The sequence below is a fragment of the Bombina bombina genome, chromosome 1 (assembly GCF_027579735.1).
Source record: "Bombina bombina isolate aBomBom1 chromosome 1, aBomBom1.pri, whole genome shotgun sequence".
Lineage (NCBI taxonomy): Eukaryota > Metazoa > Chordata > Amphibia > Anura > Bombinatoridae > Bombina > Bombina bombina.
The window spans coordinates 689,747,535-689,771,611 of record NC_069499.1 but is presented as its reverse complement, the minus strand read 5'-3'; the positions used below and the strand labels follow the sequence as shown (position 1 = coordinate 689,771,611).

General features: G+C 41.8%; 1 protein-coding gene across 2 annotated transcripts in view; it reads left to right on the top strand.

Moving 5' to 3' along the window:
- Nucleotides 1-24,077, top strand: part of UPF3B (UPF3B regulator of nonsense mediated mRNA decay) — a 186,700-nt gene that overhangs the window by 42,450 nt on the left and 120,173 nt on the right. For both annotated transcript variants that reach the window (XM_053699197.1, XM_053699196.1), the window contains exons 4-6: nucleotides 8,026-8,124; nucleotides 8,566-8,676; nucleotides 15,046-15,089. In XM_053699197.1, the coding sequence (XP_053555172.1) occupies nucleotides 8,026-8,124; nucleotides 8,566-8,676; nucleotides 15,046-15,089 (254 nt within the window). The remainder of the gene's footprint in view (nucleotides 1-8,025; nucleotides 8,125-8,565; nucleotides 8,677-15,045; nucleotides 15,090-24,077) is intronic.

The window sequence follows — 24,077 nt, the reverse complement described above, 5'->3', positions numbered from 1 at the left end:
AAAGTTGTTTTAAAATTGCTTGCTCTATCATGAAAGCTTTTTTTCTTTCCTATGACATGGAGAGTCCACTACGTCATTCAATTACTAGTGTGATATTCATCTCCTGGACAGCAGGAGGTGGCAAAGAGCACCCCAGCAGAGCTGTTAAGTGTCTCTTCCCTTACCCATAACCCCCAGTCATTCTTTGCCTCTGTGGCGGGAGAATGGCGAAGATGAGTGTCTGAGAAGATTAATCCTTAAATGGTTACTTTTCCCTGCAAGCAAGGTTTATGGTTTGGCTCAGTCCATGTAAATCTCTTTAGTAAGAGTAATGGTAGCCTTTTAGCAGTTAGAATGCAGTGAGGTGGTCTTTGCTTTAATTCTAACATAATTGCTACCCCTTTGCAAAAAGCCAGAATTAGTTACTCTGTTCTTTCTTTATCTACAGGTCCCTGATAGAGAGTGGAACATCTATCATACCCTTGTAGTTGTCTCTCTGTCCGACAGCAGGATCCTCAGGTAAGTGCTTTTGCCTTCTAGGTACTGAAGGTAGGCACTTTAAGGGGTTAAATCCTCTATTGGATCATTTGGAACTCAGTTATCCTTTTATTCAGGGTACAATAGGGCAGTCTGCAGGCCTATTTGTATGTGTAACTCTGGAAACTAAGAGGTTAATACTTTTCCCCTATATGGGATCTAGTATTTCTCAAATGTGGCTGATGGGATTTGTATTTGAAGGACCTTCCTTTTATTTTATACATGAATGGAACCCTTTTATGTGCAGTATTTGTATTTCAAGGGGAGCAGTTTGAAGAAGAAGCCTGTTTATTAATATAGAGTTTAAATTGAGATGCGCGTCTTTTTACTGTGGCGCAGTTTCTTTTCTTCTTTGACGGTCACATGACTTTCTCCTCTTCAGGCTATTACGCGTAGTGGATTCGGAACTTTCTCTGTCTAAATGAAATTTCCCTGTCGGCTGCTACTTGATGATCGGATCGTCTTGCTAAGCTGGAAATTCTGTCTACGGCTGGGGAGTCCTTTATCTACATTACTAGTGGCAGCTCCTGGTCCGGTTACGGTAGGGCACCTCAGATAGACTGAGGGTTAGTGGTGCCTTGATTTTAATCTGACTGCATGATCGTCTAACTAAATGCGGTTTTAAAGGGACACTCAATCAAAATGAAACTTTCATTATTCAGATAGAGCATGCTATTTTAAACAACTTTCCAATTTACTTCCATTAACAAAATGTGCAGTCTTTTTATATTTAAACTTTTTAAGCCACCAGCTCCTACTGAGCATGTGCAAGAATACGTGTGTATGCATTTGTGAATGGTTGATGGCTGTCACATGGTACTGTATGCATTTGTGATTGGTTGATGGCTGTCACATGGTACAGGGGGAGTGGAAAAAGACATAACTTTTAAAATTGTCACACAAAAAAATCTACTACTCATTTGAAGTTCAGACTAAGTGCTATTGCATTTGTTGATTATGCAAATCTACTGTGTTGACTGGTCCTTTAAGGAGTGTTAGTGATTATTATTCTGTTATCGGGTGGAAAGTGATTAAACTTTTTTCCTCACAGTCCTGCTATTTTAAAGAAAATTAGAATTTTAGTTTATTAGTGGGATTTGTTCAATTATGGACACACAGCAGGATAATTCTATTTCTATGGACACATGTTTACTGTGTCTAGAGGCTCACATTGTCCTGCCTATGCAATTTTGTTCCTCATGTCTATCTAAAACTTTAAAGTTTAAGGACAAGTTACTCCCTTCTGAGCCACATGTCTCCCAGGATATTGCTGTGCAGGATATGCCTCAGCTTTCTCCTCAAACCTCCCAAGCCTTATCTGTTTCACATATGGTGCCTTGCAGTTCCTCTCATCCTCCTGGGGGTGTTTATTTGCCAGAGGATTTTGCTGCACAGATAACTTCTGCAGTGTCTGCAGCTTTATCTGCTTAACCTACTTCGGGTAAGTTTAAGAGGAAATCCAAGAATTTTTCAACTAGTAAGGTTTCTGACCTATCTAAATCTGCGCTGGTCAACCTTTCCCAGGGGTCAGATGAGGAAGATACCTCGGTAGCCTCTGAGGGTGAGATCTCAGACTCATTATGGGGGAAAATTCTGCATAATCTGAAGAAGTCACTTTTAGATTTAAACTGGAACACCTCAGTTTACTGCTAATGGAGGTTCTAGCTACCTTGGACGACTCAGACTTCTCTGTCGCTGTCAACTAAGGGGATCACCCGAAACGTCGCTTTTTTAACTGTCTTAAAGTGAATGTAAAATTTGATGCTAAAGTGCCCGGTTTTTAAAAATTTGATTAAAAACAGGGGCACTTTAATTCATCAAAATTTACATTTCACTCCTGTTGTGAAAAAACTTACCTTTTTAAACTTGACACCGATCCAGCTTCCTCCACCCGTCGCAAAGCCTCTTCCTGGGTCTAAAATGAGGAATCCGGCTTCCTCCAATCACTGTGTTGAATCAGACACTGATTCCCCCGGGGGGGGGGGGGGAGCCGTGATTGGAGGATGACCTATCCATCATTTCTGACATCAGAAATGGCTTGCGACGACCGGAGGAAGCTGGAACTGCTGTCAAGTTTTAAAAGTAACTATTTCTTCACAACGAGTGAAATGTAAATTTTAATGAATTGAAGTGCCCCTGTTTTTAATCGAATTTTTAAGAACTAGGCACTTAAGCATCAAAATTTACATTCACTTTAATAAAGATTATATAAAGGTATTTGGTGCTGTGGACATTTTTGGGATATTACAATATTTCCAGGGACCTGGCAGTGTCCCAAGTCTTCACGAGCACCGTTCAGTAGTGCTGTTCCATTCCGTTTTGTTTAACCCTAAAAAAATCTAGTAAACTCAATAGATATTATGATGTTCCTTCTTCAGTAGAGGTATTTCCAGTTACTGACCATATGTCGGAGATTATAGCTCAGGAATGGGATAAGACAGGGATTCCTTTTTCCCCTTCTCCTGTATTTAAAAAAAAAAAAAAAATGTTTCCTGTTTCTGACTCCATTCGTGACTCGTGGTGAACTGTGCCTAAGGTGTAAGGAGCTTATATCTACTCAATTTTTCAAGGATCCAATGGATAAGAAGCTTACTTAAAGAAGATGTATATTCATCAGGGATTACAGTGGCAACCTGCTGCAAGTATTGCTACGGTTGCAGGCGCAGCATCTTATTGGTGTAATGCCTTGTCTGAACTGATTCTAGAAGAGACGTTTCTAGAAGAGATCCAGGATAGGATCAAGGCTCTTAAACTGGCCAATTCTTTTATTTCTGATGCCAACATGCAAGTCATTAAACTGGGAGCCAAGATGTCCAGCTTCGCTGTTCTAGCTCGCAGGGCTTTGTGGCTAAAATCTTGGTTGGCTGATGTAACTTCCAAATCCAAGCTACTACCTTTACCTTATAAGGGTAGCACTCTCTTTGGTCCTGGTCTGGCGGAGATAATTTCCAAGTTACTGGTGGAAATGGGTTTTTCCTACCTCAGGACAAGAAGAATAGACCTAAGGGTCGCCAAAATTCTAATTTTCGCTCCTTTCGTAACTTCAAAAGACAGAAGTTTCCCTCTTCTTCTTCCAAGCCAGATCAGTCCAAGACCTCCTGGAGATCCAGTCAGCCTTACAATAAGGGAAAGCAATCCAAAAAGCCTTAAACTGATGTTAAATCAGCATGAAGGACCCGTCCCCGTTCCACTCTTTGATCAAGTAATGGGCAGACTTTCCTTTTTTCATCAAGCTTGGATACGCAATGTCCCAGATCCTTGGGCCGTGGACATAGTATCCAAGGGTTACAGAATCGGATTCAAGACATGTCCTCCCAGGGGCAGATTTATCCTCTCAAGATTATCTGCAGACCAGGTAAAAAGAGAGGCCTTCTTAAACTTTGTTCAGGACCTGTCCTCCCTGGGAGTGATTGTTCCAGTTCCCATAAGGGAACAAGGTCTATGATTCTATTCAGATCTTTGAAAGAGTTTTGTCTTTCAAAATGGAAACTATTCGTTCCATTCTACCCTTGGTCCAAAAGGGTCAGTTCATGACGACCATAGACCTAAAGGACGCGTACCTTCATGTTCCCATTCACATGGATCATCATCAGTTTCTGAGGTTCGCCATTCTGGACAAACATTTCCAGTTTGTTGCTCTTTTGTTTGGTCTTGCCACGGCTCCCAGTATATTCACAAAGTTTCTGGGGGCTCTTTTGGCAGTAGTCAGATCTCAGGGAATTGCAGTAGCACCTTACCTAGATGACATCTTGGTTCAGGCATCTTCTTTTCAACTAGCAGAATCTCATACAGAGATGTTGTCTTTTCTACGTTCCCACGGGTGGAAAGTGAGTCTGGAAAAGAGTTCCCTTGTTCCAGCTACAAGGGTGCGTTTCCTAGGGACTATCATAGACTCCCTGTCCATGAAGAGTTTCCTGACAGATGTCAGAAAATCCAAAATTCTTGTTTCATGCATTTCTCTCTAGTCTACTTTTCGGCCATCAGTGACTCAATGCATGGAGGTAATTGGTCTGATGGTCGCTTCCATGGACATCATTCCTTTTGCTCGGTTCCATCTGAGACCTCTCCAACTATGCATGCTCAGTCAATGGAATGGAGATCATTCAGATATATCTCAGAGAATAGATCTGGATCCCCTAACAAGAGACACTCTCTCGTGGTGGATAGTGCAGGATCATCTGTCTCGAGGTACATGTTTCCTGAGACCTTCCATGGTGATTGTAACCACGGATGCCAGCCTGGTAGGCTGGGGAGCAGTTTGGGGCTCTTTATAGGCTCAGGGTCTGTTGACTCTGGAGGAGTCTCCTCTTCCCATAAACATATTAGAGTTGAGAGAGATTTTAAATGCCTTGACAGCCTGGCCTCAATTATCTTTAGCCCGGTTTATCAGATTCGTCGTACATCACCTCCTCAGTGGCTTACATCAACCACCAGGGGGGAACCCGGAGTTCCCTAGCTATGAAGGAGGTGACTCTCTCATTTTGCAGTGGGCGGAAGCTCACGATTGTCTCCTATCGGCCATCCACATTCCAGGGGTGGACAACTGGGAGGCGGATTTTCTGAGCAGACAGTCCTTTCATCCCGGGTAGTGGGCTCTGCATCTGAAAGTATTTTCCATGATAAATGAATGCCAAGCTTCCAAGGGTACGGTTCAAGGTCAAGAGATCCTCAGGCCGTTCTGATAGACGCTCTGGCGGTTTCTTTTGATCTTCTCTCTAGCGTACCCGTTTCCTCCATTTGCTCTCCTTCCACGAGTCATTGCTTGTATCAAACAAGAGAGAGCATCTGTGATTCTAATAGCTCCTGCGTGGCCTCGCAGGATCTGGTGAAGATGTCATCTCTTCCTCCTTGGAAGTTACCTCTGAGGGAAGGACCTTCTACTTCAGGGTCCCTTCCTCCATCCAAATCTAGATTCACTGCTTGGAGATTAAACGCCTAGTCTTGGCTAGGCGTGGTTTCTCTGAAACAGTCATTGATACCATGCCTCAGGCTCGTTAACCTGTTACCCGTAAAATTTACCATAAGGTATGGCGCAAACACCTTTATTGGTGTGAATCGAGTGTTCGAATTCCCAGAATGTTGTCTTTTCTTCAGAAAGGCCCGGAGAAAGGTTTGTCAGTCACTACTCTGAAGGGTCAGATTTCAGCTCTAATCTCTTGCACAAACGTCTGGCTGATCTACCAGATGTCCAATCTTTTGTTCAGGCCTTGGTCATAATCAGGCCTGTGTTTAAACCTGTTGCTCCTCCTTGGCGTCTAAACCTTTTTCTTAAAGGGACATTAAACACTAAATAAATGCTAGATAGAATGATGCAGTCAAAGAAAAGATTATTCTGAGAATAAAATGTAGATGCATTTTTTAAATTTTTATTAGTCATTTAAATATTGAAGAAATAAGTGTAAAGTTTTAGTGTTTATAAAACAATGGGAGCTGCCATGTTGTAACTTAGGTTACCTTCTCTGCTGTGGACAATTAATGACAGTTATACATAGGTCACTAGAATGTGCAGCCAATGGCTGTGTGGAATATAACAGTGTTCTGCACTTTTCTATTAGACCATTTCTAAAAGGAACTAAAAACCTAACACTTTCAGAATGTATTACAGAAAAATGGAACAAAATAAATAATCAAAGTATATTGCAGAGCCAATGCATTCTGTGGATATTAAATTGTTATCTTGGAAGGTTTTGTTATTTCTTCTGCTCGCAGAGTTTCTGAGCTTTCGACTCTGCAGTGTGATTCCCCTTACCTTATTTTTCATGCAGATAAGGCAGTCCTTCATACTAAGCTGGGATTTCTTCCTAAGGTAGTGTTGGATCGCAATATTAATCAGGAAATCATTGTTTCTACTTTTTTTTACCAATCCTTCTTCCCAGAAGGGAACGTCTTCTGCATAACCTGGATGTCGTGCATGCTCTAAAGTTTTATCTTCATGCACCCAAGGATTTTCGGCAATCCTCAGCCTTGTTTGTTGTTTTCTCTGGCAAGCTTAAAGGGACAGTCAAGTATAAATTAAACTTTCATTATTCAGATAGGACTTTTAATTTTAATTGACTTTACAATTTACTTTTATCATCAAATTTGCTTTTTTCTCTTGGTATTCTTCGTTTAAACTAAACATAGGTAGGCTCATATGCTAATTTCTAAGCCTTAGAGGGCTGCCTCTTATCACATGCTTTTTAAATCTCTTTTCAACACAAAGAGACAGAAAGTACACGTGGGCCATATAGATAACACTGTGTACAGGCACAGGGAGTTATTTAAGATCTAGCACAATACAATGCTAAATTTAAGACAATAGATAATAAACAGTCACAGTCATGTGATCAGGGGGCTGGAAGAAGGTTCCTGGATACAAGGTAATCACAAAGGTAAAAAGTACATTTATATAACTGTGTTGGTTATGCAAAACTGGGGAATGAGTATTAAAAGGGATTATCTTTCTTTTAAAACAATAACAATTCTATGGTTGACTGTCCCTTTAAGGGTCAGAAGGCCACTTCTAAGACTCTTTCTCTCTGGTTGAGAAGTGTTATCTGTTTAGCTTATGAGACAGCTGGACAGCAGCCTCCTGAGAGAATTACGGCTTATTCCACTAGGGCTGTTTCTTCATCCTGGGCTTTCAAAAATGAAGCTTCTGTGGAACAGATTTGCATAGCGGCAACATGGTCCTCTTTTGCATACTTTTTCCAAATTCTACAAATTTGATACTTTTGCCTCAGCTGAGGCTTCTTTTGGGAGAAAAGTTCTTCAAGCGGTGGTGCCTTCTGTTTAGGTCTATCTGTCTTGTGCTCCCTCCCTTTCATTCTGTGTCCTCTAGCTTAGGTATTGTTTCCCCCTAGTAATTGAATGACGTGGACTCTCCATGCCATAGGAAAGAAAACATTTATGCTTACCTGATAAATTTCTTTCTTTCTGGGCATGGAGCGTCCACGACCCCACCCTTATTTCAATTGACAGTTGTTTTGTTTTTTTTGTGTGTAAACCTCAGGCACCTCTATACCTTTTGTGTTATCTTCTTTTTCCATTTCCCTTTGGCCGAATGACTGGGGGTTATGGGTAAGGGAAGTGACACTTAACAGCTCTGCTGGGGTGCTCTTTGCCTCCTCCTGCAGTTGAATATCCCACTAGTAATTGAATGACGTTGTGGACTCTCCATGCCTGGAAAGAATTTTATCAGGTAAGCATAATATTTTTTTATTATTATTTTAACTTTACTGTTCCTTTAAATATTCTGTACCATAGGTGGTGTGTGTGTGTGTGTGTGTCTACCCCTGCTTGTTACATATACCCTTTTTTTTTTTTTTTTTAACTTTATTCGCAGTGTATTTCCTATTTTTACAAAGTATGAGTTGTTGTTTTTTGGTGATCTTTGCTTCCAACTCTATAAATTAGCATATTCTTATGACAAAATAGGATTATTTTATGCACTATCTCAAGTTGTTTAGCTTTAAAATAAATGACCTTTTATTAAGTTTATTTTTGTTTTGTTTGGCTTCTCTATGAAAGGTCAGGAATATCCAGCTGTTGTGGAATTTGCACCATTTCAGAAAGTGGCAAAAAGGAAAAGTAAAAAAAAGGATTCCAAAACTGGAACTATTGATGATGGTGAGCAGGGCTAAATGAAGGATTTTTAAGTCACCTAAACAGTAAAAGCTTTTTGGTAATTTATGTGAGATTTTTTTTTTTTAGACTACAATATATCCTTTTGTAAATAAGGAATTATTTAACCATACTATAGTATGTGATGTCCATTCCTTTTTAGTTTTAAGATGTGACCTGTTCTGTCCTTCTCTTGTCGTTCTTGCATGAAAACGATCAGAAGTTAAATACTGTATAATATTTGATATTTTCTAAAATCCTGTTTAAATTTTATATGCTGTTGCACACGGTTTAATTGTTAAGATCGCAATAATTTTATGTCTAAGTTCAATAAAAGAATACTTTTTTTTTTTTTTTTTAAATTGTTGTTACTGAATGGACCATTACCTAGTGCATAATTAAAGGACTGTCTGTTTTTGTAATAAATTTGTAATAAATATGACTTAGATCCTGAATACAGAAAGTTTCTGGACTCCTATAGCATGGATGAAGAGAAACTAACTTCAACACCAGAGACGTTACTGGAAGAAATAGAGGCAAGGAACAAAGAGATGATAGGTAAACTTTTTCAAAATCTATCACGTTTGTTTGAATTTCCAGAATATGGAAAGTGTTTTGCATTTGTCTAAAATGTTTTTAAGTATGAAGTTTTAAATATAACATCTATTAAATAAATTGTAAGGCAAAAGCAACAGTTGAGATATTGTTCACCTAAGGATGATGGGGCAACTAGATGTTGGCCATTAACCCAATGTACTTTAGAGAGGGTTTTCTAGGTATTCAAGATTCATTTCACAAACAAATGCTGGGATTTTCTGTACCAGATATTTGTGTCAAAGTGCAATAGACTTATTACTGTATTTGCACAGATTTGTGCATTGCATTTTAACACCAATATATCAGCACCAAAAATAGCGTAGTGCTGCTGTCTGCAGGCATATTTGGCATTCATTTGTGAAACAAATGCTGAATCTCTGCAAATGCCTATCGATTTCAGTAAAGAATGATCCTTTTTGGGTCTGATCAGACTGCAGAAAATCTTTCTTTCTAATGACACGGTGAGTCCACGGATCATCGACAATTAATGTTGGGAATATCACTCCTGGCCAGCAGGAAGAGGCATAGAGCACAACAGCAGAGCTGTTAAGTATCACTTCCCTTCCCACAAACCCCTCCCAAGTGACAGACAGCACACACCTGATGCTCGTGGTAGAGGGCCACTGTACACACCTCTCTGTAATATGTAGACAACTGATTTCCACAGCACCAAAAAATGATAGGAAAATTGTTAAACAAACTTAGCCTTTATTATTCCATTTCAGCACTTGGCACACAGCAGCAAAAAAGCGACGTTTCGGGCTGTTAACCCTTACTCATGCTTATTTTGCTTATTTTGCTGCTGTGTGCTAAGTGCTGAAATGGAATAATAAAGGCTAAGTTTGTTTAACAATTTTCCTATCATTTTTTGGTGCTGTGGAAATCAGTTGTCTACATTCCCACAAACCCCAGTCATTCTCTTTGCCTCTAGTGCAAGGAGGAGGTGAAGTAATTAGGTGTCCTGATTAAATTCTTCAAGATTTTTTTATTTTGAAGTCAGGGCAGGATTGCTATGATCTTTCATCACAATCTGGGTATAGCTATATTGCACGTTAATCTCTTCAGCAGGGCTGTGGTAGCTTTAAAGCAGTTAGGAACTTGTAAAGTGAGCTTTGCTGCCTTTTCCATGTTGCTGCCTTGGTATAGAAAGCCTGAGTAAGTTTACTCTATCTTTCTTTTTACACAGGTCTCTGTGAGGAGCGGCATCCTCTCATACTTTGTGAGTCGTCTGACTGCCGGACGGCTAGAATGCAGGTATGTGCCTTTGTTCTTCTGGGGTTAGAAGGCTGGCACTGAAGGGGTTAAGAACCCTCTGCTTTTAGTGGGACAAATCCTTATGGATATTTAGAGCAGTATGCAGGCACATTAGTCATGAGCTTGGAGACTTAGGGGTTAATCCCCTTCATAGCAGACAAAGGGGTTAACCTACTTGGGGCTCAGTTCTAATTTTTAGTTGCTCAAAATTTAGGCAGCATTCCCTTTTTAATGACTGAATTGTCCAAAGTGACTAGGTCAGGGGAGGAAGAGCGTTAGCGACAATTTTTAGGGCTGCATAGCTGTGATGGTGGCTTAAAAGGGACCGAGCCTCATTGTGTTAGCTCTTATACGAGGTGCACAACTTTCACTGAGTTTAGGGTATTCTTAGGAGCGAAGCAATGCTCTATGTACCTCTTATTGAATAACTAGGACTGTGTCATGCAATTAAGAGCGTTTCTGTGTTCCTGAGCGGCAAGATGAAGCACAATGTTTTTCGTGCTTCATCTACATGCTGTCTTCGTATCCCCACCTCATTTATTTCAGTAGGGAAGAGCTTCATCTTGGACTACAATATCAGTTGCAATAACCCTGCCTCGTTCTCCAACCGAGAACGGAGCGGCGTTGCTGTCCGGAACGGCTCTGTGGAACTTAGTCGGGTCAAGGAAGAGGATAGTCCTGTGAGATTGAGTATCGGGGTTTTATTAAATCAGGCTCTACCACTGTACTTATATAATCGGGATTGTATAGAGATTCTTTGTAGGACTTGTTAAACTTATGTTTTGGGAATCTTGCTGGTATATAAGAGCTTTGTGGAATATTCATGTTTTATTTCCATCCCGTGTAAATAAACTTCCATTGTCAAAATGCCTATACCTGGATTGGGATTGGACAGAAGTTATGCAATGTTTCTTAGGTTACATATACATCTACCTTTAAGTTAGATTTCCTTTACTTAAGGAGATATTACCATTATCCCAATGAATAACTCGTTTTTACTAAGGAATAGAACAGAGATCTGTTCCTAATTATATTTTTTTAAAAATTAAAAAAAATTTAAGCACAAGTCTCTAATCTTAAAGTGACAGTGTCACTTTAAAATATTTTGAAATATGTTTAAGAAAATTATTTTTAGCCTCATGTCTCCTTGAATGATGCTGTTTAGGCCTTGCTACAGCTTCTCCTCAAACGTCCCAAGCCCTTTTATGGCTTTTCGTGCAGTGCCCTGCGGTTCCTCTTAATCTCCTGGAGGAGTTGTTTGCTGGCAGAATTGCCTGTCCTGGTGTCTTCTGGTATCTGTGGCATGATCTGCTTTTCATATCTTAAAGGGAATTCGCAAGAGGAAAATTAGTGAAGCAGATAGTAGGGTTTCTGCTCCGCTGGCTACACATATTGCCCTCCTTCTAGTCTGATAAGGTGGATAGTCTGTAGCATCCGAGGTTTAAATCTCTGATTTGGACAGTTTAATTCCTTCATCTGATGCTGAAGTAGTTCCCTTCAGATTCAGGCCTGAACACCTTTTGGATTCATTTTTTTTTTTTTTTTTTTTTCCTGTTCTCGTCCATGCTAGGAGAATTTTCTCAGGTATGTGAAAAGTAAAGGAAGCTTTTTCTCCCATCTCCTGTCTGTCATAAGCTGTCTCCTTTAAATAGATGCAAGACTCAGCCAATGTAGCCTAGTGGTTAGCTTGTGGCTTTGCAACTCAAAAGGTTGTTGGTTCGAATCCAGCTGCTGGCGCTAGATGTTCATATTTAGTACTTAACAGTTACTGATCAAAGAACCAGGAGACACAGGTTCTAATCCAATACAGAGCTTCTGCTCAGCAATCTCTCACATAATCTGATTTGGTTTTTATTATAATTGCTAATCTGGACTTCACTCCATATAAAGGATAGATGCTCTTTTAAGGTTGAAGTCCTTATGGACAAGGGCGGCATCCTTTTGGTATGGCGCCTTGTCTGACTCCGATCTGGAAGACTCCATGTGGAGACCCAGGACAGAAAGGCTGTTAGGCCAATCTTTTTTTATTCTGTGGCTTTTCCCCTTCCAAGTAGGAGCAGTTCAAGTCCTCTTGGATACTCAGTCAGTTTGGATCAGGGGGAAGTTATGAAAGAAACCTGCAGGTAGGGTTTATCCCCGAGCCAGGATCGGATCCTGTGGGGGGTAGTATATATCATTTTTTTCTCATACCTGGATACAAGAGGCCCTAGATTCCTTGGGGCTGTAGTTAGTTTTCCAGGGTTACAAATTAATATTCAACTCCTTCCTCCCAGGAGCGGGTTCACCTCTCAAGATTAGCTGTACCGGTTAAGAGAGAGGCGGTCTAGAAATGTGTTCAGGATCTCCCCCCTGGGGAGTGATTGTTCCAGTTTAGGAACAGGGGTTAGTTTCTTTCCCTAAGGGAGATGGGGCGTAGTGGTGAGCTACACCGCTTTTGAAGCATTGTGGAGTTGAACCCAGGTAAAGCTACAGCTTGCATTCCTAAGCAAAGATTTTATATTGTCCTTCAAGATGGAGACTATTTGCTCCATTCTTCATTGGTACAAGAGGGTCCAGTTTTAACATTCTTAGACCTAAAGGAGGCGTAGCCTCAGATTCCCATTCTAGGGACCTTCTCCGATTCTGAGTTTTGTCTTTCAGGCCTAACTCTGTCAGTTGTGGTTCAACACGCCATATTTCTCCAAGCAAAACCTCTTGCAGAGGTTTTGTCGTATTCTTTGTTCCATGAATGAAAGTGGAGCTGGAAAGGGCTCCCTTGTTCCAGTTACAAGGGTAGTCTACTTTGTTTCCATTTCACTGAAAATCCACCAAGGCGGGAGTCAGAAAAGTGAAAGTCCTTCCTTTTGCCTCTCTCTTTAGACTAGACTACTGTACGGCTTCAGTGGCATAGTACAAGGTGGTATTAATCTGATGGTGGTTTCCACATCTTTCTTTTGCTAGCTCGTTTGAGAGTTCTACAGTTGTTCATAAAAGCCTACCTGTGGCTTAGTGGCAAAACCTATGCTTTACAGCACGGCAGATATGTGAAGGTCACTCTTTCTGTCTGTCTTCCATCCACATTTCTGGAGTGGACAATTGGGAAGCGGATATCTGAGCGGACAGACTTCCCATTCCGGGGAGTGGGAACTCCATCTGGAAGTGTTTTCAATCTAACAGGGGTTTACCAGCTTTGGTTCGGATGGCGTCTCGTCAGAACACCAAGTTTCCAAGTTCGGTTCGAGGTCACGAAACCTCAGGTCTTTCTTATGGATGCTCTGACAGTTCCTTGGAACTTCAGGTGGCTTATACTTGCCTTTGTTTGTTCTCATCCCGCGAGTCTTCGTTTGCACAGGATCTAGAAGGCGGATTTAGTAGCGATGTCGCCTCTACCTCCGTGGAAACTTCTGTTGAGGTAGGGTCTTCTGCCTCAAGGGTCCTTCCTTTATCCAGATTTTGTCTCTGAAGCTGTAGGCTTGGAGTTTGTATATCTAAGTGTGGGTTTTCCGATTAGGTTATTGAGACCATGTATCAACCTTATAAGCCTATCTCTAGAAGGAGTCTATAAGACAGGATCCCAAGGATATTATCCTTTCTCCAGGAGGGCCTTGAGAAGAACTATTCATTCTGCTGCACAAGCTTCTGGCGGACATGCCGGATGTACAGTCCTTCAGGCTGTGGTCTGAATCAGGCCTGTGTTTAAGTCAGTTGTTCCCCTTGGAACCTTGGCCTTGTTTTTAAAGGTTTTACTACAGGATCCATTTGAGAATATGTGTTCCATAGATATTAAGTTGTTATCTTGGAAAGTTTTGTTTATTCTTCTATGTCTCTGTTCGGAGGGTTCTGAACTTTCAGCTTTGCAGTGTGTTTATCCTTATCGTGTATTTTGGGCAGATAAGGTTGTTCATTGTACCAAGTTTGGTTTTATTACTAAGGTTGTTTCGGACAGACATTCTAATCAGGAAATTGTTGTTCCTTCTCTCTGTCATAATACTTTTTCTCATTAAGCACGCCTGTTGCACAACTTAGGCGTTGTGTGGGCTCTTAATTTGTATCTACAGACTATAAGGGACCTCATCAGAACTCTGGATGTGTGTTGTTTTTCTGGTGTTCGTAAAGGCCAGAAAGCTTCTGTCACTCCTCTTTCTCTTTGGTTGAGAAGTGTTATTTGTAGGGCTTATAAGTCTGCTGGTCAGCAGCTTCATGTGTGAATTACAGCTCTCTTCACTAGGGAGGTGTCTTCTTTTTGGGCCTTCAAGTTCGAGGCCTCTGTAGTGCTTTATTCTAAACTCTATAAAATTGATTCTTTTGCCTCGGCTGAGGTTTTCTTTTGGGAGAAAGGTTCTGCAAGCAGTGGTGCCTTCTGTTTAGGTTACCTGTCTTGTCCCTCCCTTATCTGTGTCCTCTAGCTTGGGTATTGATTCCCAATAGTAATTGTCGATAATCCGTGGACTCACCGTGTCAAGAAATAAATACATTTATCAGGTAAACTTAAATTTTTGTTTTTTGATAGACACAAATGGGATATAAGAGGCTGCACCCTGGTTGTCTGTCTCCAGTTGTGCTTCTCTTCTGCTAAAGTAACATTACACAAGGAAAAAATATTTGGTAGGTGGAGCTTAATATATTTTATTAAACCTTATTTTTCTTGTAGGTATAATATTTGATGAGTTAATACATTTAAATCCATAATAAGACAGTTTCTGCAAAGCACACTACACCATTTATAGGCATCATGTAAAGGGCATGAAATAGACTGAAAACTATTATCACTTTTATTTAAATGACTAAAGGCTGGGGGGAAAAAAAGAGAATTGCCTGTTTAAAACTCATTTTGACTGGGGTCATTAATTATGATTGGGTGGAATCACTACTAATTCTCTGCCTGGTAAGGGATAGACTTTAGAAATCGTATTTCTGTTTATAGGGACGGGAGAGTTATCTCTTTAGTTGCTTTTAAAAAGTTATTTTAAAACCAATTACTTGAACAGTTTTTTTGTTTGTTTGTTTTTTAAATTGCTTTTACTGTTGTGTGTGACATATGCTTCAAAAACCTTGTAATGCGAAGAAAAAAATGTTTTTTGTTTTTTTTAATTCTAGCTAAGAAGACAACACCATTGTTGAGCTTTTTAAAGAACAGACAGGTATGATTTGAGTCTAAAGCTATAATCTATATCATCAATTTTGTCACTAGTTTACTTGATAGTCTACCTTGGGGGTTGGCCTAATTGTAAGGATTCAGTAATTATACAGATTTAAGTACACAGTTGTAGTTTGTTTTCCTTGCAAAGCTGCCAGTTGAAGGAACATGTTTATAGTTAATTGGCCGACTTTCTAATGACACGGTGCGTCCACGAATCATCATCATTACTGTTGGGAATATCACTCCTGACCAGCAGGAGGAGGCAAAGTGCACCACAGCAAAGCTGTTAAATACCACTCCCTTACCCACAACCCCCAGTCATTCTTTTTGCTTGTATCAGTTGCAAGGAGGGGTAAAGTTAGGTGTCTGATTCTTCAATCAAGAGTTTATTTTTTAGGCAGAGCAGGTTTGCTCTGGTCTTTTGGGGTTTAGCCAAAGTCCATATCAGTCTCTTCAGTAGAGCAGTGGTGGCTTTTAAGCATTTGGTAACTTGTGGGGTATAATCCCCACTGTGCCTCCCAAGTAGTTTGTGCTGCCCTTTTTATAAAAAGCTAAGTAGGTTTACTTGGTCTTTTTTGTTTTCACAGATCCATGTGAGGGATGAAGCCTTTCAAACCTTGTGAGCTGCCCTGCTGCCGGGCAGACTGTTGTTATGGAGGTAGGTGCTGTTTTTATTTCTGATATGGAGGTAATCAGAAAAGTTTGGCACTTATGGGGTTAATTTTGGGATAATGATCCTGCTTGTGCAGGTTTGTTATTTATGGCAGCTTTTGTGGGGCACTGCTGGATAGGATTTTGGCTCTGTTTAAATGAGGGCTTCTATGGCTCTTTATTAGTGTTACTCTAGTTTTCTCTGAGGTGGAAGACTGTGTTTTTATGTATTGAGAGCGGACTGTTTGGAAAAACGAGTCACGCTTTTTCTTTTCCTCCCAGCGGCTGTTTGTTGTGTTAAATGTAATGTCGACTGGGAGGTGGTTATGTATGCCCACAATGGGCGGAGTCTACTTGCCTCGAGTTTCTCGCACTCTTTCTTAGTCCCTTCTGAATTGTGGAAGTGATAGGCTGTCAGCTTCTGTTCCGGTGTTTGCGGAGAGCGGGTGCTGACAGTGGGTGGTCTGAATTGTTATTTGAGCTACGGTTTATACTCCGGTCTGTGGGAGGTCAGGTAAGCACCTCAGCAAGGCTTGTAGAGGTGCGCAGCAGGGGTTCTGGGTTCCTTTTTTGTTTGGCTTTTTTTTTTTTTTTTTTTTTTTACGTTTTCTCCTTAAAGTGATGGTAACGGTTTTATTTTTTGTAGTCCTAATTACTTGTGTGCTGAAGATGGACCAAGAGGACCTGCAAGCTGTTACTTGCACTTTATGTTTAGATGCTAATATGGAGCCACCTATCCCTTTTTGTTCCTCATGTATTGAGAGAACACACGGATAAGCTTTTTGATTCAGAGCCTTCATTATCTAAGGAGAATGTTGTTCAGGACTCTCCTGTTCACGCTATACTGCAGCTTTCTCCCCAATCATCCCAATCTTTATCCTCTTCTCATGCAGTGCCCTGCGGTTTGTCTCAGGTTGGTTTTTCTTTGCAGGATATGGCTACTCCTATATCCTCGGCAGTATCTGAGGCTTTGTCTGCTTTTCCTGTGTTGCAGGGGAAGCACAAAAGGAAATTTTAAGGTTTCTGATTCTGTTGCAGTTATGTCTAATTTTTCTTCCCATAGGTCTGAGGAGGAAGACTCTTCTGTGGCATCTGAGGGTGAAATCTCATAGTCTGACAGTGTAATTCCTTCCTCTGATTCTGAGGTTGTTTCCTTCAGGTTTAAAGTGAAGGTAAACTTTGGTGAATGAAAGTCAGTTTTTTTAAAAATACTATTAAAAACAGGGTCACTTTCATTCATCAAAGTTTACAAAGCAGCCGTTTTAGTAAAAAAAATTACCTTTTTTTTCTTTTCACTGCTACAGCAGCTTCCCCCACCTAGAGATCCTCTATTCACACGTCAGCAATGACTAATCCGGCTTCCTCCAATCACAGCATGGCCTCAGGCAATGACTACCCTGGGGGGAAAGCTGTGATTGGAGGAAGCAGGATTAGTCATTGCTGACGTGCGAATAGAGGATCTCTAGGTGGAAGAAACTGCTGTAGCAGTGAAAAGAAAAAAAGGTAATTTTTTTAACAAAACTGCTGCTTTGTAAACTTTGATGAATGAAAGTTCCCCTGTTTTTAATAGTATTTTTCAAAAACGGGCTTTCATTCACCAAAGTTTACTTTCACTTTAAGCTTGAGCATCTCCTTATGTTACTCAAGAAGGTTTTGGCTACCTTGGATGATTCTGACGCAGCAGTCATTGTTACCCCTAAGAAGTCTAGTAAGCTTAATAGGTTTTATGACGTTCCTTCAGCGGCGGAAGTTTTTCATGTTCCAGATAGTGTTTCAGAGATTATTGCACGGGAATGGGAGAAGCCTGGGATTCCTTTTTCCCCCTTCTCCAATTTTTAGGAAGATGTTTCCAATCACTGATTCTATCAAGGAATCTTGGCAGACGGTTCCCAAGGTGGAGGGAGCAATTTCTACCTTGGCCAAGAGAGCTACTATTCCTATTGAGGATAGTTGCTCTTTTAAGGATCCCATGGATAAGAAGTTTGAAGCTTTGCTTAAAAGGATGTATGTTCACCAGGGGTTCCAATGGCAGTCTGCTGTGTATTGCTACCGTTACCAGCGCGGCAGCATATTGGTTTGATGCTTTGTCTGATTCTATTCAACAGGATATTCCTCTTGAGGAGATTCAGTATAGGATCAAGGCTTTGAAGTTGGCCAATTCCTTTATTGTGGATGCTTCTTTACAGGTCATCAAGTTGGGAGCAAAGATTTCTGGCTTTGCTGTTCTGACACGCAGGGCCTTATGGTTGAAGTCCTGGTCTGCAGATGTGTCCTCTGAATCTAAGCTTTTGTCCATTCCTTACAAGGGTAAGACCTTGTTTGGGCCGGGTTTGGCTGAGGTTATTTCTGATATTACAGGAGGGAAGGGGCATTCTCTCCCTCAGGATAGGAGAAATAAACAGGTTGTGTCAGTCATTTTCATTCCTTTCGTAACTTCTCTGGTAAGTCTTCCTTTTCCTCCTTCAAGCAGGAACAGTCCAATCCCTCTTGGAAGTCCAATCAGTCCTGGAGCAAGGGGAAGCAATCTAAGAAGTCTGTTGCTGACTCATAGTCAGCATGAAGGGTCTGCCCCCAATCTGGGAATGGATCTTGTGGGGGGTAGACTTTCATGTTTCGCTCATTCTTGGGTTTGGGATGTTCCAGATCCCTGGGCGGTAGATATTGTTTCCCAGGGATACAGGTTAGAGTTCAAGACTTTTCCTCCCAGGGGCAGGTTTCTTCTCTCAAGATTATCTGTAGACCAGATAAAGAGAGGAATTCTTACGTTGCATTCAGGATCTTTCGGACATGGGAGTGATTGTTCCTGTTTCAGTTCAGGGGCTGGGATTCTATTCCAATCTGTTCATCGTTCCCAAAAAGGAGGGCACTTTCAGACATATTCTAGATCTCAAGAGTGTAAACAAGTTTCTCAGAGTTCTGTCTTTCAAGATGGAAACTATTCGGTCCATTCTTCCTCTGATTCAAGAGGGTCAATTCATGACAACAGTAGACCTGAAGGATGAATATCTGCATATTCCCATACACAGGGACCATTACAAGTTTCTGAGATTTGCTTTTCTAGACAGGCATTTTCAATTTGTGGCCCTTCCATTCGGTCTTGCAACAGCTCCCAAGGTTTTCTCAAAGGTCCTGGGAGCGTTGCTGGCTGTGCTTTGATTGCAGGGGGTTGCGGTGGCGCCGTGTCTGTAGGACATTGTAGTTCAGGCGCCATCTTTTCAACAAGCAAGCTCCCACACGGAGTTGTTGTCTTTTCTGCGCTCCCACGGTTGGAAGTTGAATTTAGGAAAACGTTTCTTGATTCCGGCTACAAGGGTGGTATTCTTGGGCACCATTATAGATTCTCTAGAGATGAAGATTTTTCTGACAGAAGCAAGAAAGTCAAAGATGTTCAATTCGTGTCTTGCTCTTCAGTCCTCTCCTTGGCCGTCAGCGGCCCAGTGTATAAAGGTGATTGATCTGATGGTTTCAGTCATGGACATCATTCAGTTTGCTCGGTTCCATCTCAGACCTTTGCAGTTATGCATGCTCAGTCAATGGAACGGGGATTATGCGGATCTGTCTCCAAGGGTTGTTCTAGATCAGGCGACAAGAGAGTCTCTTCCGTGGTTGTCTCAGGATCTTCTCTCTCAGGGAACCTGTTTTCGCAGACCTTCCTGGGTGATTGTGACCACGGATGCCAGTCTGCTGGGATGGGGAGATGTTGGGGGTTCTCTAAAGGCTCAGGGTCTATGGACTCTGGAGAAGTCGATTCTTCCTATAAATATCTTAGAGCTGAGAGCAATCTTCAATGCTTTTCTGGCCTGGCCTCAGCTAACTTCAGCCCAGTTTATCAGGTTTCAGTCAGACAATATATAACGTCAGTGGCTTACATCAATCATCAGGGAGGAACTCTGAGTTCCTTGGCCATGACAGAGGTAGCCAGGATTATTTAGTGGGCGGAGACTCCCAACTGCTGCGATCCACATTCCAGGGGTGGATAATTGGGAAGCGGATTTTCTGAGCAGACAGACTTTTCATCCGGGGGAGTTGGAACTTCATCCGGAGGTGTTTTCCTCCTTGATTCTCAGATGGGGGCAGCCGGAGTTGGACCTCATGGCATTTTGTCAGAATGCCAAGCTCCCGAGGTACGGATCAAGGTCAAGGGATCCTCAGGCTGTACTGATGAATGCTCTAGCAGTTCCTTGGAAGTTCAGTCTGGCATACGTGTTTCCTCCGTTTGCTCTACTTCCTTGGGTCATTGCTCAGATCAGACGAGAGGGCGTAGGTAATTCTCATTGCACCGGCGTGGCCTCGCAGAATCTGGTATGCAGATCTGGTGGAGATGTCATCTTTTCCACCTTGGAGTCTTTCATTAAGGAAGGACCTTCTACTTCAGGGGCCCTTCCTTCATCCAAATCTCGTTTCTCTGAAGCTGACTGCTTGGAGATTGAATACTTGATATTATCTAAGCGTGGTTTCTCTTGTTAAGTGTAGTCAGTCCACGGGTCATCCATTACTTATGGGATTATATCTCCTTCCCAACAGGAAGTTGCAAGAGGATCACCCAAGCAGAGCTGCTATATAGCTCCTCCCCTCACATGTCATATCCAGTCATTCTCTTGCAACTCAACATCGATAGGTCGTTGTGAGAGGTCTGTGGTGTTTTTTAAACTTAGTTTATGTCTTCAATCAAAAGTTTGTTATTTTAAATGGCACCGGAGTGTGCTGTTTGTTCTCAGGCAGTATTAGAAGAAGAATCTGCCTGCGTTTTCTATGATCTTAGCAGAAGTAACTAAGATCCACTGGCTGTTTCTCGCACATTCTGAGGAGTGAGGTAACTTCAGAAAGGGGAATAGCATGCGGGGCCCCCCTGCAAACGAGGAATGTGCAGTAAATTATTTTTCTAAGGAATGGAATTGACTAGAAAATACTGCTGTTACCAATGTAATGTAAGTACAGCCTTGAATGCAGTGGTAGCGACTGGTATTAGGCTGATAAGTGTACGTGCACTGAAGTATTTTTCTAGGGAATGGAATTTGACTAAGAAAATACTGTTAATGCTGAAGTAATGTTTGAGCCTTAACTGCAGTAAAAGCGACTGGTAGCAGGCTTATTAATAACACTTCATAATCTTTAAATGCTCAAAACGTTTACTGGCATGTTAATCGTTTTTTGTGAGGTACTTGGTGATAAAACTTATTGGGGCATGATTTTTCCACATGGCTAACGTTTATTTCTGCATAGAAACAGTTAACTGAGATTTCCCACTGTTGTAATATGAGTGGGAGGGGTCTATTTTAGCGCTTTTTTTGCGCAGTAAAAATTCAGTCACAGTCTTCCTACTTCATCCTCCATGATCCAGGACGTCCCTAGAGAGCTCAGGGGTCTTCAAAATTCATTTTGAGGGAGGTAATCAGTCACAGCAGACCTGTGACAGTGTGTTTGACTGTGATTAAAACGTTATTTGTTAAATTGATATCCGTTTTTGGGTATTAAGGGGTTAATCATCCATTTGCTGGTGGGTGCAATCCTTTGCTAACTTAATACATTTACTGTGAAATTTTGGTTGCTATAACTAATTTGGTTCATTGTTATTTCAACTGTGACAGCTTTTTGTGCTTCTTAAAGGCGCAGTAGCGTTTTTTTATATTGCTTGTAAATTTATTTGAAAGTATTTTCCAAGCTTGCTAGTCTCATTGCTAGTCTGTTTAAACATGTCTGACACAGATGAATCTGTTTGTTCACTATGTTTGAAGGCCAATGTGGAGCCCCATAGAAATTTGTGTACTAAATGCATTGATGTCACTTTAAATAAAAGTCAATCTTTACATGTAAAGAAATTATCACCAGACAACGAGGGGGAAGTTATGCCGACTAACTCTCCTCACGTGTCAGTACCTTCGCCTCCCGCTCAGGAGGTGCGTGATATTGTGGCGCCAAGTACATCAGAGAGGCCCATACAAATCACTTTGCAAGACATGGCTACTGTTATGACCGAAGTATTATCTAAATTGCCAGAATTAAGAGGCAAGCGCGATTGCTCGGGGTTAAGGACAGAGCGTGCTGATGATGTGAGAGCTATGTCTGATACTGCGTCACAATTTGCAGAACATGAGGACGGAGAGCTTCATTCTGTGGGTGACGGATCTGATCCAGGGAGACTGGATTCAGAGATTTCTAATTTTAAATTTAAGCTTGAAAACCTCCGCGTACTGCTAGGGGAGGTATTAGCAGCTCTGAATGATTGTAACACGGTTGCAATTCCAGAGAAATTATGTAGGCTGGATAGATACTATGCAGTACCGGTGTGTACTGACGTTTTTCCTATACCTAAGAGGCTTACAGAGATTATTAGCAAGGAGTGGGATAGGCCCGGTGTGCCCTTTTCCCCCCCTCCTATATTTAGGAAAATGTTTCCAATAGATGCCACCACACGGGACTTATGGCAGACGGTCCTTAAGGTGGAGGGAGCAGTTTCTACTTTGGCTAAGCGTACCACTATCCCGGTGGAGGATAGTTGTGCTTTTTCAGATCCAATGGATAAAAAATTAGAAGGTTACCTTAAGAAAATTTTTGTTCAACAAGGTTTTATCTTACAGCCCCTTGCATGCATTGCGCCTGTCACTGCTGCTGCGGCATTCTGGTTTGAGTCTCTGGAAGAGGCCATTCGCACAGCTCCATTGGATGAGATTATGAACAAGCTTAAAGCACTTAAGCTAGCTAACGCATTTGTTTCTGATGTTGTTGTACATTTAACCAAATTAACGGCTAAGAACTCTGGTTTCGCCATCCAAGCGCGCAGAGCGCTATGGCTTAAATCATGGTCAGCTGACGTGACTTCTAAATCTAAATTGCTTAATATTCCTTTCAAAGGGCAGACCTTATTCGGGCCCGGCTTGAAAGAAATTATTGCTGACATTACTGGAGGTAAGGGTCATACTCTTCCTCAGGACAAGGCCAAATCAAAGGCCAAAGAGTCTAATTTTCGTGCCTTTCGTAACTTCAAGGCAGGAGCAGCTTCAACTTCCTCCGCTCCAAAACAGGAAGGAACTGTTGCTCGTTACAGACAGGGCTGGAAAGCTAACCAGTCCTGGAACAAGGGCAAGCAGGCCAGAAAACCTGCTTCTGCCCCTAAGACAGCATGAAGAGAGGGCCCCCTATCCGGAATCGGATCTAGTGGGGGGCAGACTATCTCTCTTCGCCCAGGCTTGGGCAAGAGATGTCCAGGATCCCTGGGCGTTGGAGATCATATCTCAGGGATACCTTCTGGACTTCAAAGCTTCTCCACAAGGGAGATTTCATCTTTCAAGGTTATCAACAAACCAAATAAAGAAAGAGGCGTTTCTACGCTGTGTACAAGACCTCTTATTAATGGGGGTGATCCACCCAGTTCCGCGGACGGAACAAGGGCAAGGATTTTACTCAAATCTGTTTGTGGTCCCCAAGAAAGAGGGAACCTTCAGACCAATCTTGGACCTAAAGATCTTAAACAAATTCCTAAGAGTTCCATCATTCAAAATGGAAACTATTCGAACCATCCTACCCATGATCCAAGAGGGTCAATACATGACCACAGTGGACTTAAAGGATGCCTACCTTCACATACCGATTCACAAAGATCATTATCGGTACCTAAGATTTGCCTTCCTAGACAGGCATTACCAGTTTGTAGCTCTTCCCTTCGGGTTAGCCACGGCCCCGAGAATCTTTACAAAGGTTCTGGGCTCTCTTCTGGCGGTACTAAGACCGCGAGGCATAGCGGTGGCTCCGTACCTAGACGACATTCTGATACAAGCGTCAAGTTTTCAAATTGCCAAGTCTCACACAGAGATAGTTCTGGCGTTTCTGAGGTCGCATGGGTGGAAGGTGAACGTGGAAAAGAGTTCTCTATTACCACTCACAAGGGTTCCCTTCCTAGGGACTCTTATAGATTCTATAGAGATGAAAATTTACCTGACGGAGTCCAGGTTATTAAAGCTTCAAAATACTTGCCGTGCCCTTCATTCCATTCCACACCCGTCAGTAGCTCAGTGCATGGAAGTAATCGGCTTAATGGTTGCGGCAATGGACATAGTACCATTTGCGCGCCTGCATCTCAGACCACTGCAATTGTGCATGCTCAGTCAGTGGAATGGGGATTACTCAGATTTGTCCCCTCTACTAAATCTGGATCAAGAGACCAGAGATTCTCTTCTATGGTGGCTTTCTCGGCCCCATCTGTCCAAGGGGATGACCTTTCGCAGGCCAGATTGGACGATTGTAACAACAGACGCCAGCATTCTAGGTTGGGGCGCAGTCTGGAATTCCCTGAAGGCTCAGGGATCATGGACTCAGGAGGAGAAACTCCTCCCAATACATA